This window comes from Coregonus lavaretus (assembly GCF_964263955.1).
Source record: "Coregonus lavaretus genome assembly, chromosome: 31".
NCBI classification, from domain to species: Eukaryota; Metazoa; Chordata; class Actinopteri; order Salmoniformes; family Salmonidae; genus Coregonus; species Coregonus lavaretus.
In genome coordinates, this window is record NC_140018.1 from 9452579 (window position 1) to 9465748 (window position 13170).

The 13170-nt window shown below is 44.6% G+C and overlaps 1 protein-coding gene across 1 annotated transcript in view; it reads left to right on the forward strand.

Annotated features, from left to right (window-relative positions):
* The window catches only part of LOC311106760 (kinesin-like protein KIF26B), a gene marked incomplete at both ends in the record, with an annotated part of 42692 nt that extends 30501 nt beyond the window's left edge, over positions 1 to 12191 (forward strand). Inside the window, 4 exon segments of the mRNA XM_084149154.1 lie at positions 4 to 2567; positions 4757 to 4926; positions 11470 to 11620; positions 11992 to 12191. Coding sequence (XP_084005280.1) covers positions 4 to 2567; positions 4757 to 4926; positions 11470 to 11620; positions 11992 to 12191 — 3085 coding nt within the window.
* Positions 12192 to 13170: the final 979 nt, after the last annotated feature.

A 13170-nucleotide genomic window follows, 5' to 3' on the forward strand; every position in this document is an offset into this window, starting at 1 on the left:
ACCATACCCCTGTGGCTCTATCAGTTTACATCCAGCCTGCCAGAGCCTGAGCCAGGGCAACCCCCCTGAGTACAGCTATCTACCACAGCACCGTGAAATCTACTCTCAGATCAGCCCTGTGCCAAGCTCACATCCTCCTCTTCCTCTGTTTCCTCTTCCCCTGTCTCTGGAGCCAGCTGGATACCCAGGGAGGAACGACTGGCTGCAACCCAAGACCAGGACCTCTCCAACGGGCAAGAGCTCCCCGATATCCCCCTCTCGCGCTCCATCCCTCTTCTCCCCCTCCTCCTCCACCACCTCCTCCTTGGCTACCAGTGTTCTCCTAGGAGAGATGATCCTTCCCCAGCTTCCCCAGCTGTCCACCACAGAGTTAGATCTAAAGGATATGACGGCAACCATCACGGTGACGGTCCAGCAGCCGTTGGGCCAGATGGGTCAGGAAGAGCTAGTGTTAACCATGGCAGAGGAGGTGACCATCAGTGGGGCTCTGGAGAGTAGAGGCCGGGCGAGGAACATCATCAAGATCAGGGATGCCCACTCCTCCTCTGGCCAAGCTTCTTCAGGGTCTGTACTGGGTTCTCTTCCCATCAGGATTATCAGTAACTTCAGTGAAGATCCAGCTTCTACTACAGACTCCACTATCAAGGCCATGGACCATGCTAATACCACTAAGAACATGGCTGTGGAAGTCAACACCAAACCCAAGGCCATGTCTTCTCTTTACAGGGTGGAGAACAGATTCTTGCCCTCCTTTATAAACCCCTCGCTCGCTGATGTTAGTAGGGGTGATGTGGAGGGGTCTCATCCCAGAGAGGTTTCTAACACTCTCTCCATGCGAGTGGATGCTTCAGCTGAACCTGAGAAGAAAGATAATCTAAAAGGAAATGAAAGGAATCATGAGAGGAAGACCAACGAGAGCGTGTTGATGTCTTTCCTGGGTCAAACTAGTGATACAGCATCATGTGACACACATGCCTGGAAGGAGGCCGGTTGCTATGAGATGATGTCATCAGAGAATAGGGCCAGTGGGAGGGGTGGTAACCAAGCAGACAGGAGCTATCCCAGACGAAGGGACGTTACCACCTGTTCCCTCACCTGTCATGACAGAGTCCTACCTGTTCCCTCTTCCCTAATTACTCCAAAGCTGTCTGGGGACTGTAATGAAAGCAGCAGGAATACACCAGAGAACTGTATCCCTGGTTACCCTGCAGTTACCCGACACAGAACAGCCAGTCTACCAAGAGGCTGGTATAATATCAACAAGCAGGAGAGCTACGGTCTGATGAGAGAGGAGTATACATATAAGGAACCAGACGTTACATCATCCACCCCTGGTAGTCCCAGGGTGACCCTGGAGAGGAGGCCGTCCTCAGCCAGGCAGGGGATCTTCTCCTGGGCCAGGGAGAGCGTCCCTCTCCCCTTCTCACCAGCTTGGAAGTACAGCCTGGCGCAGCATACTCAGAGACAGAGAACTAGTAACAGTCCTCTCAGCACAGCCAGTAGTTCGCCTTTGGAGCCCATGCCATCCACTCTGAGTGTTAGACATGATAGCGGGAAGCTGAAATCCTCAGTAGAGGAAAGCAATAGGCTGTTCAGTGCTAAACTAGAGCAGTTGGCTAGCAGGACCAACTCTTTAGGTAGAATACCGCTGGCGCGCAACACTCTGGACCGAGGCAGTAGCCTGTCCTCTGTGAGCTCCAAGGGGTCCAAGAGTTGTGAATGGGAGTCCAGCCACCCCACCCTACCCTGGGCCAGCAGGAGCCCCAGGAGGGCCCCTAGGTCCATTCCCTTGACAGATAACAACACCCCCAACACAGCCCATTCTCCCAAAACCAGCAGGTCAACCTTTATAACTGACCCCAACACAGCCCTCCAGTCTCCAAGATCCAGCCGGTCTAAGCTCTCTGCAGTGGGGAAACTGATGACGGCCAGCTCTAAGGCCCACCGGATCTCCATCCCCAGTACCAAGAACCTCCGCTTTTCTCTCAAGGAGGTCTGTCAGTCCATCAACAGGAATACCAGTCTGTCCCCTGATGGGAAGAGTCCTGAGCAAAGTCCACCCTGGTCCACTCAGTCTCTAAGCCGTAACCAGACCCCCTCGCCTCAGACCCCACCACCGCGCCTCGCACCAAAGTCCCCCGTCCGGGTCATCAATGGGCGCATCTTAGAGCTGCTCCAGATCGGCAGAGAGCCCTCCGCCTCTGGCGGGGCCTCCGGAGGACTAGATCTAGACAAGATGGCGGCAGCAGCTGGAGTTACCTGTAGATCCATGGGAGAGGCTCACCCTGTTCACCCTGTTCCCTCGCCCTATGCCAGGATGACCGCCCCTCGCAGGCCCAACCACCTCAGCGGGCACACCAGTGATGTCACTAGCGTGTTGAGCGGGGAGCTGCCCCCAGCCATGGGGAAGACTGCGTTATTGAACAATAGGAACAGCGTGGTGAGCAGTGGCTATGAGAGCATGGTAAGGGACAGCGAGGCCACAGGTAGCAGCACATCCAACAGAGACTGTTCTATTATCAGTGTGGCCCATAGTGGGAGGAACCCCAAGAGGAGGAGTAGCAACGGTAAGATCTGATCTGGGTAATTCCTTAGTTGAATGCACACCGAGCGAGCAAAGCTGGACAAAACTGGTTGAAATGACGTGATAATTATGTAATTTCAACCAGTTTCGCCAACTGATCATATTGTAAGTCGCTGTAGATACAAGTGCCTGATTCATGTTTTCCATTTTCCGCTTTGCGTTTTGTGCTGTGTTAAAATATCAGGTGTGAGCTGTAGACAGGAGCAGATGTAGTAAACAAGGTCCTCTGTGTTAACAACATTAAAAACACTCATGTGCAAAAAAGTGACGAAAAGATATGTGTGCAACTTGCGTTTTCAGAGTTGTAATGCCTGTGACAGAAAAATTAGCGTTTTATGTCATTCATTGCTGTTACACAGATTACTATTACTATTTCCTGTCCTTTTATTTGCCATCATTTTAAATGAGCCCAATGAGAAAAGTGCTTGAATTGCCAAGTGAAAGTATTACTCTTAGATATTAGTGGGGCTTATTGGGGTATTTGTCTCCTGCCTCCTCTGGCTCTAAAGTACTCTTCTCTACTGTACTCTACACTACTCTACACTACTCTACTCTACTCTACTCTACACTACTCTACTCTACTCTACTCTACACTACACTACTCTACTCTACACTACTCTACACTACACTACTCTACTCTACACTACTCTACACTACTCTACACTACTCTACACTACACTACTCTACTCTACACTACTCTACACTACTCTACTCTACTCTACTCTACTCTACTCTACACTACACCACTACTCTACTCTACTCTACTCTACACTACTCTACTCTAGTCTACATGACTCTACTCTACTCTACTCTACTCTACTCTACTCTACTCTACTCTACTCTACTCTACTCTACTCTACTCTACTCTACACTACACTACTCTACTCTACACTACTCTACACTACTCTACTCTACACTACACCACTACTCTACTCTACTCTACTCTACACTACTCTACTCTAGTCTACATGACTCTACTCTACTCTACTCTACTCTACTCTACTCTACTCTACTCTACTCTACTCTACTCTACTCTACTCTACACTACTCTACTCTACTCTACTCTACTCTACTCTACTCTACTCTACTCTACTCTACTCTACTCTACTCTACACTACTCTACTCTAGTGTACACAACTCTACTCTACACTACTCTACACTACCCTACTCTAGTCTACACGACTCTACTCTACTCTACTCTACTCTACACTACTCTACTCTACTCTACTCTACTCTACTCTACTCTACTCTACTCTACTCTACTCTACTCTACTCTACTCTACACTACACTACACTACTCTACACTACACCACTACTCTACTCTACTCTACTCTACACTACTCTACTCTACTCTACTCTACTCTACACTACACTACTCTACTCTACACTACTCTACACTACTCTACACTACACCACTACTCTACTCTACTCTACTCTACACTACTCTACTCTAGTCTACTCTACTCTACACTACTCTACTCTAGTCTACATGACTCTACTCTACTCTACTCTACTCTACTCTACTCTACTCTACTCTACTCTACTCTACTCTACTCTACTCTAGTCTACACGACTCTACTCTACTCTACTCTACTCTACTCTACTCTACTCTACTCTACTCTACTCTACTCTACACTACTCTACTCTAGTGTACACAACTCTACTCTACACTACTCTACACTACCCTACTCTAGTCTACACGACTCTACTCTACTCTACTCTACTCTACACTACTCTACTCTACTCTACTCTACTCTACTCTACTCTACTCTACTCTACTCTACTCTAGTCTACATGACTCTACTCTACACTACTCTACACTACTCTACTCTACACTACTCTACTCTACTCAAGTCTACTAGACTCTACTGTACAGATATAGGATCTTAATTTGATCACTTGTTGCTGAGAAGTTTCCTGCACCGCAGGAAATGCAGATGAGCTTCGTGATTTACATACTGTAAATTCACTGAAAACCTGCACTTATATTAACAGTATTCCACTTTTCATGTAGCCTCATTTTGACCAGCTAATAGCCTAACCACTGACAAGCAACAATATGGACTAAACATTCAAATCCTGTTGCTGCAGGATTATTTTGCTGCGACAATACAGGTCCAATTAAGATCCTACATCTGTACTCCATTCTATTCCATTCTACCTGACCTGCAGGCTCCCACCCGCGGCGTCTGTCCCATGACACGTCCCTGTCTCTGAGGAGGTCAGCCAGTGGCCCCAGGTCTCGCTGGGTAGAGAGTGGCATCCCAGAGGCCTACGAGATCAAGGTTTATGAGATAGACGACGTGGAGAGGCTGCAGAGGAGAGGAGGAGCAGGAAAACAGGTGAGGGGACGAGATGTCAGTGTTGGTGTTTTAGGATAGGCTTGGATACATGTTTAGTTTATCAGGGGAAATCAGGGATTTTCTTGAGTTTGTGTACAAACACATAAATAGCCAAACACAACTCAAGCACAATGGCAAACGTACAATGCATTAAATGATACTAGCATGTACAGTCGTGGTCAAAAGTTTTGAGAATGACACAAATACTAATTTTCACAAAGTCTGCTGCCTCAGTTTTGATGATGGCAATTTGCATATACCAGAATGTCATGAAGATTGATCAGATGAATTGCAATTAATTGCAAAGTCCCTCTTTGCCATGAAAATGAACTTAATCCCAAAAAAACATTTCCACTGCATTTCAGCCCTGCCACAAAAGGACCAGCTGCCATCATGTCAGTGATTCTCTCGTTAACACAGGTGAGAGTGTTGACGAGGACAAGGCTGGAGATCACTCTGTCATGCTGATTGAGTTAGAATAACAGACTGGAAGCTTTAAAAGGAGGGTGGTGCTTGAAATCATTGTTCTTCCTCTGTTAACCATGGTTACCTGCAAGGAAACACGTGCCGTCATCATTGCTTTGCACAAAAAGGGCTTCACAGGCAAAGATATTGCTGCTAGTAAGATTGCACCTAAATCAACCATTTATCGGATCATCAAGAACTTAAAGGAGAGAGGTTCAATTGTTGTGAAGAAGGCGTCAGGGCGCCCAAGAAAGTCCAGCCAGGACCGTCTCCTAAAGTTGATTCAGCTGCGGGATCGGGGCACCACCAGTGCAGAGCTTGCTCAGGAATGGCAGCAGGCAGGTGTGAGTGCCTTTGCTCGCACAGTGAGGCAAAGACTTTTGGAGGATGGCCTGGTGTCAAGAAGGGCAGCAAAGAAGCCACTTCTCTCCAGGAAAAACATCAGGGACAGACTGATATTCTGCAAAAGGTACAGGGATTGGACTGCTGAGGACTGGGTTAAAGTCATTTTCTCTGATGAATCCCCTTTCCGATTGTTTGGGGCATCCGGAAAAAAGCTTGTCCGGAGAAGACAAGGTGAGCGCTACCATCAGTCCTGTGTCATGCCAACAGTAAAGCATCCTGAGACCCTTCATGTGTGGGGTTGCTTCTCAGTCAAGGGAGTGGGCTCACTCACAATTTTGCCTAAGAACACAGCCATGAATAAAGAATGGTACCAACACATCCTCCGAGAGCAACTTCTCCCAACCATCCAAGAACAGTTTGGTGACGACCAATGCCTTTTCCAGCATGATGGAGCACCTTACCATAAGGCAAAAGTGATAACTAAGTGGCTCGGGGAACAAAACATTGACATTTTGGGTCCATGGCCAGGAAACTCCCCAGACCTTAATCCCATTGAGAACTTGTGGTCGATCCTCAAGAGGCGGGTGGACAAACAAAAACCCACAAATTCTGACAAACTCCAAGCATTGATTATGCAAGAATGGGCTGCCATCAGTAAGGATGTGGCCCAGAAGTTAATTGACAGCATGCCAGGGCGGATTGCAGAGGTCTTGAAAAATAAGGGTCAACACTGCAAATAATGACTCTTTGCATAAACTTAATGTAATTGTCAATAAAAGCCTTTGACACTTATGGAATGCTTGTAATTATACTCTCCTGAGTGGCGCAGTGGTCTAAGGCACTGCATCGCAGTGCTAACTGTGCCACTAGAGATCCTGGTTCGAATCCAGGCTCTGTCGCCGCCGGCCGCGACCGGGAGACTCATGGGCGGCGCACAATTGGCCCAGGGTAGGGGAGGGAATGGCCGGCAGGGATATAGCTCAGTTGATAGAGCATGGCGTTTGCAACGCCAGGGTTGTGGGTTCGATTCCCACGGGGGGCCAGTATAAAAAAAATATGTATTCACTAACTGTAAGTCGCTCTGGATAAGAGCGTCTGCTAAATGACTAAAATGTAAATGTAAAAATATACTTCAGTATACCATAGTAACATCTGACAAAAATATATCATAACACTGAAGCAGCGAACTTTGTGAAGACCAATACTTGTGTCATTCTCAAAACTTTTGACCACGACTGTAGACAGCAGAATGACCATGCAGCGCCTTTAAGCAAGCAGCGCGACGTCCTTTACACGCACACACTTCTAATTCTGAAAAGTGAAACCATAGCTGTGAGAGGGGTTGCCCTGGTAGTCCTTGTAGGTTTTTATACAGTACCCAAAACCCATCTGAGTTAATTTGACTATTGGAAAAATCGCTAATGCGTTGAATTAAATGAAGCCCATAATCTTCATTTTCAAGGCGATGATCACTTTTCTTCCACTTTTTGACCACGATAGTGGCTTGCGAAAGTATTCACCCGCCTTGGCATTTTTCCTATTTTGTTGCCTTACAACCTGGAATTAAAATTGATGTTTTGGGGGTTTGTATCATTTGATTTACACAACATGCCTAACACTTTGAAGATGCAAAATATGTTTTATTGTGAAACAAACAAGAAATAAGACAACAAAACAGAAAACTGGAGCATGCATAACTATTCACCCCCTCCCAAAGTCAATACTTTGTAGAGCCACCTTTTGCAGCAATTACAGCTGCATGTCTCTTGGGGTATGTCTCTATAAGCTTGGCACATCTAGCCACTGAGATTTTTGGCCATTCTTCAAGGCAAAACTGCTCCAGCTCCCTTCAAGTTGGATGGGTTCTGCTGGTGTACAGCGATTTTTAAGTCATACCACAGATTCTCAATTGGATTGAGGTCTGGGCTTTGACTAGGCCATTCCAATACATTTTAAATATTTCCCCTTAAACCACTCGAGTGTTGCTTTAGCAGTATGCTTAGGGTCATTGTTCAGCTGGAAGGTGAACCTCCGTCCCAGTCTCAAATCTCTGGAAGACTGAAACAGGATTCCCTCAAGAATTTCCCTGTAGTTAGCGTCATCCATCATTCCTTCAATTCTGACCAGTTTCCCAGTCCCTGCCGATGAAAAACATCCCCACAGCATGATGCTGCCACCACCATGCTTCACTGTGGGGATGGTGTTCTCAGGGTGATGAGAGGGGTTTTGTTTGCGCCAGACATAGCGTTTTCCTTGATGGCCAAAAAGCTCAATTTTAGTCTCATCTGACCAGAGTACCTTCTTCCATATGTTTGGGGAGTCTCCCACATGCCTTTTGGCGAACACCAAACGTGTTTGCTTATTTTTTTCTTTGAGCAATGGCTTTTTTCTGGCCACTCTTCCGTAAAGCCCAGCTCTGTGGAGTGTACGGCTTAAAGTGGTCCTATGGACAGATACTCCAATCTCCACTGTGGAGCATTGCAGCTCCTTTAGGGTTATCGTTGGTCTCTTTATTGCCTCTCTGATTAATGCCCTCCTTGCCTGGTCCGTGAGTTTTGGTGGGCAGCCCTCTCTTGGCAGGTTTGTTGTGGTGCCATATTCTTTCAATTTTTTTATAATGGATTTAATGGTGCTCCGTGGGATGTTCAAAGTTTCTGATATTTTTTTATGTTGCAGTCTGGGGCCTTTCAGAACAGGTGTATATACACTGAGATCATGTGACAGATCATGTGACACTTAGATTGCACACAGGTGGACTTTATTTAACTAATCATGTGACTTCTGAAGGTAATTGGTTGCACCAGATCTTATTTAGGGGCTTTATAGCAAAGGGGGTGAATACATATGCACGCACCACTTTTCCTTTATTTATTTTTTAGAAATGTAGAAATAAGTTATTTTTTTATTTTCACTTCACCAATTTGGACTATTTTGTGTATGTCCATTACATGAACTCCAAATAAAAATAAATTTAAATTACAGGTTGTAATGCAACAAAATAGGAAAAACGCCAAGTGGGATGAATACTTTTGCAAGGCACTGTACATAATCTCCATGTGCACTACATTCAGTGCATTCAGAAAGTATTCACACCCCTTGACAGTGACAAACATAGAACCGATATACACATAACATAAAATAATGAGATCGGTTACAATCTTAAAATCAATAAAAGGAGCATTGCAGCAATAACTAGACATTCTTTAATTTCACGTGCAGATTCAGAAAGTTTATGGCCTGTGGGATAAAATAGTTATTGTATCTGTTGCTATTGAGTTTGGGAAGTCTAAAACGACGACCTGAGGGGAGAAGCGCAAAATCGTCAAGGAGGGGGTGATCAGGACAGTCTAGGATACTGTTAGCTCTCCTCACCACTCGCTTTCTGAATGTCACTGAGAGCTGTGCCTGTTGCACCTCGATGACCTTGCTGGCCACCTTAACCACCCTGTCCAACGTATTTTTGTTGCAAACATTAAGATGGCCAAACCAGGCCACCATTGAGAACATCAATATGTAGTCAATAAAACTCCTGTAAAACAGTGTTATCATTTTCTTGATGACATTAAAATAGTTAATATTTCTCAGGAAAAAAAAGCTGCTGCTGTCCATTTTTACAGATGGCATCTGTGTTCTCCTCAAACTCATAGCTGTAATCACTGCCAAAGGTGCTGCTACAAAGTATTGACTCAGGGGTGTGAATACATATGTAAATTAGATATTTCTGTATTTCATTTTCAATAAATTAGCAAAAATGTCAAAACAAATGTTTTCACTTTGTCATTATGGGGTATTGTGTGTAGATGGGTGAGAAAACAAATCAATGTAATCAACTTTGAATTCAAGCTGTAACACAACAAATTGTGGAATAAGTCAAGGGGTATGAATACTTTCTGAAGGCACTGTACATACTGTGCATAAATACATTCATAAATACATATAATTATTTACTATTTGCAGTCAGAAGATTCCCTGTACAGTACCAGTCAAAAGTTTGGACACAGCTACTCATTCAAGGGTTTTTCTTTATATTTACTATTTTCTACATTGTATAATAATAGTGAAGACATCAAAACTATGAAATAACACATGTGGAATCATGTAGTAACCAAAAAAGTGTTAAACAAATCATAATATATTTTATATTTGAGATTCTTCAAATAGCCACCCTTTGCCTTGATGACAGCTTTTCACACTCTTGGCATTCTCTCAACCAGCTTCACCTGGAATGCTTTTCCAACAGTCTTGAAGGAGTTCCCACATATGCTGAGCACTTGTTGGCTGCTTTTCCTTTACTCTGCTGTCCGACTTATCCCAAACCTCAATTTGGTTGAGGTCGGGGGATTGTGGAGGCCAGGTCATCTGATGCAGCACTCCATCACTCTCCTTCTTGCTCAAATAGCCCTTACATAGCCTGTAGGTGTGGTGGGTCATTGTCCTGTAGAAAAACAAATGATAGTCCCACTAAGCCCAACCAGATGGGACGGCGTATTGCTGCAGAATGCTGTGGTAGAGATGCTGGTTAAGTGTGCCTTGATATCTAAATAAATTACAGACAGTGTCACCAGCAAAGCACCCCCACACCATAACACCTCCTCCTCCATGCTTAATGGTGGGAAATACACATGCGGAGATCATCCGTTCATCCACACGCGTCTCACAAAGACACGGCGGTTGGAACCAAAAATGTCAAATTTGGACTCCAGACCAAATGTCACATTTCCACCGGTCTAATGTCCATTGCTCGTGTTTCTTGGCCCAAGCAAGTCTCTTCTTCTTATTGGTGTCCTTTAGTAGTGGTTCCTTTGCAGCAATTCCACCATGAAGGCCTGATTCACACAGTCTCCTCTGAACAGTTGATGTTGAGATGTGTCTGTTACCTGAACTCTGTGAAGCATTTATTTGGGCTGCAATTTCTGAGGTAACTCTAATGAACTTATCCTCTGCAGCAGAGGTAACTCTGGGTCTTCCATTCCTGTGGCGGTCCTCATGAGAGCCAGTTTCAGCATAGCGCTTGATGGTTTTTGTGGCTACACTTGAAGAAACTTTCAAAGTTCTTGAAATGTTCTGTATTGACTGACCTTCATGTCTTAAAGTAATGATGGACTGTTGTTTCTCTTTGCTTATTTGAGCTGTTCTTGCCATAATATGGACTTGATCTTTTACCAAATAGGGCTATCTTCTGTATACCTCCCTACCTTGTCACAACACAACTGATTGGCTCAAACACATTAAGAAGGAAAGAAAGTCCACAAATTAACTTTTAAGAAGGCACACCTGTTAATTGAAAAGCATTCCAAGTTACTACCTCATGAAACTGGTTGAGAGAATGCCAAGAGTGTGCAAAGCTGCCATCAAGGCAAAGGGTGGCTATTTGAAGAATCTCAAATCTGTTTAACACTTTTTTGGTTACTACATGATTCCATATGTGTTCTTTCATAGTTTTGATGACTTCAGTAATATTCTACAATGCAAAAAATAGTAAAAATAAAGAAAAACCCTTGAATGAGTAGGTGTGTACAAACTGTTGACTGGTAGTGTATATAGTGAAAAATGTTGACCAGGGCCCATAGCGCTCTGTTCAACAGTAGTGCACTATGTATTAGGAATAGGGTGCCATTTGGGACACATCCAGAATACTTAGGTTTGTTGTTGTGAGGAAACTCTTCTCTGAGTTGAATCTGATATTTAGCTGAAGCTCACCTTGCCCTTAAATGGCTGTGTTGCTGTTAACAGGGGATAGCTTGCTTCAGTGCCAAACTCAAGTTCCTAGAGCACCGTCAGCAGAGGGTGGAGGCGGTGAGAGCCAAGTACAACAGCCTGAAGACAGAGCTGGAGCTGGCCAAACAGAACCTTAGGCTGGAGCCAGGGAAATGGAACCAGGAGTGTGGGTGTTTTCTATAGATTCATCAGACATTAATTAACTAGTCTGTTTATTTCTCTTAGCAACTGGACTTACACTACAAGGTGTGTGAACATTCATCTTTTCATTAATGACCAAAGCAATAGCAACCGTACAAAACCGTATTTTCAGCAACCGTTGTATTGACTCTTGGTATTGCCATAGAATCAGTCTAATAGATAGAATATTCCATCCTACTGTGGCCCTTAAACCTCTTCTTCTCTCCTGTGCTTGTCTGGTGTGTTTGTAAGGGTATGTTATGTTATGTGGCTAATATTGATCCTCAGAGGCCTCCGTAGTTCGTGTTATTTTGAGATGATGGCTAGCTAAATTAACCTCATGTTGTGTTTCTGTAGTTGACCTGTGGCAGACGTTTGAGGTGGACTCTCTGGAGCACCTGGAAGCCTTGGAGGTGGTTACGGCAAGGCTGGAGAGCAGGGTCAACCTCTGCAAGGCCAACGTCATGATGGTCACATGCTTCGACGTTGCCACCAAGCGCCGGCAAGCGAGGAGATGTCGTCGGATGGAACAGCAGCAAGGATTCATGGGAATTTAGAGTTCATTTTGTGTAATTTGGTTCCCATTCTTAATAGATGAGAGAGAGAACATGATGGATTAGCACCGTCATAGAAAAGTTTTGACAATCTTTTTTTGGTGCTTATCTGAATTTCACTTGAAAACATGCACAGGTTCTTGCATTTCAATTCCCTAACAGTAGTGAGAAGTATCACTCAGTGTGGACTTCTCATGAAGAAGAGGGAGGGAAATCAACATCTTGGAAGTCCACAGAGCACTCACTCTCAATGATGTATGTTCTGACTCATACAGATCAATATTCATTGTTTTGTTGATAGATCAGCTCAAGACACTCCAACAGACACTCCAACTAATCACAATGACTCACTGATACATATACCACAGCTTCACCTGGATGAAACACACACACCAGAGGAGGCTGGTGGGAGGCGCTATAGGAGGACAGGCTCATTGTAATGGCTGGAATGGAATCAATGGAATGGTACCAAATCCATCAAACACATGGAAGCAACATGTTAGACTCCATTCCATTGAATCCAATCCAGCCATTACACTGAGCCTGTCCTCCTATAGCTCCCCCCACCAGCCTCCTCCGACACACACTCCATGATGTTTGTTTTATGAATCCTATTTACAGTATCAGCATGTTGTATGTCAACTCTTTATAAGCTACAGGTCTTCATATTTCTCTGCATTTTATTATGGTATTGCTATGTACTGTATCCTACAACTTTCATGCCAAAGTTTAAACTGTTCTAAGGTGGTTGTGTACCCCTTTGTGCTTTGTTCATTCAGCTGAGTCTAATGGCTTTGTGTGAGAGCTGGAAGCTTGGCACGGCATGCTGATGTGTTATTAATGCCAACACAGACTACTGTTTTAAACGCTAGTTGGAGAAGGGTGACAAAACACTACCACAGTAAACAAGAGTAGCAGTAGGCAGGTTTCCATTGACCCAGGTTTATTTGACAAAAGCAATGTTGCAACAAAAAAACATTGC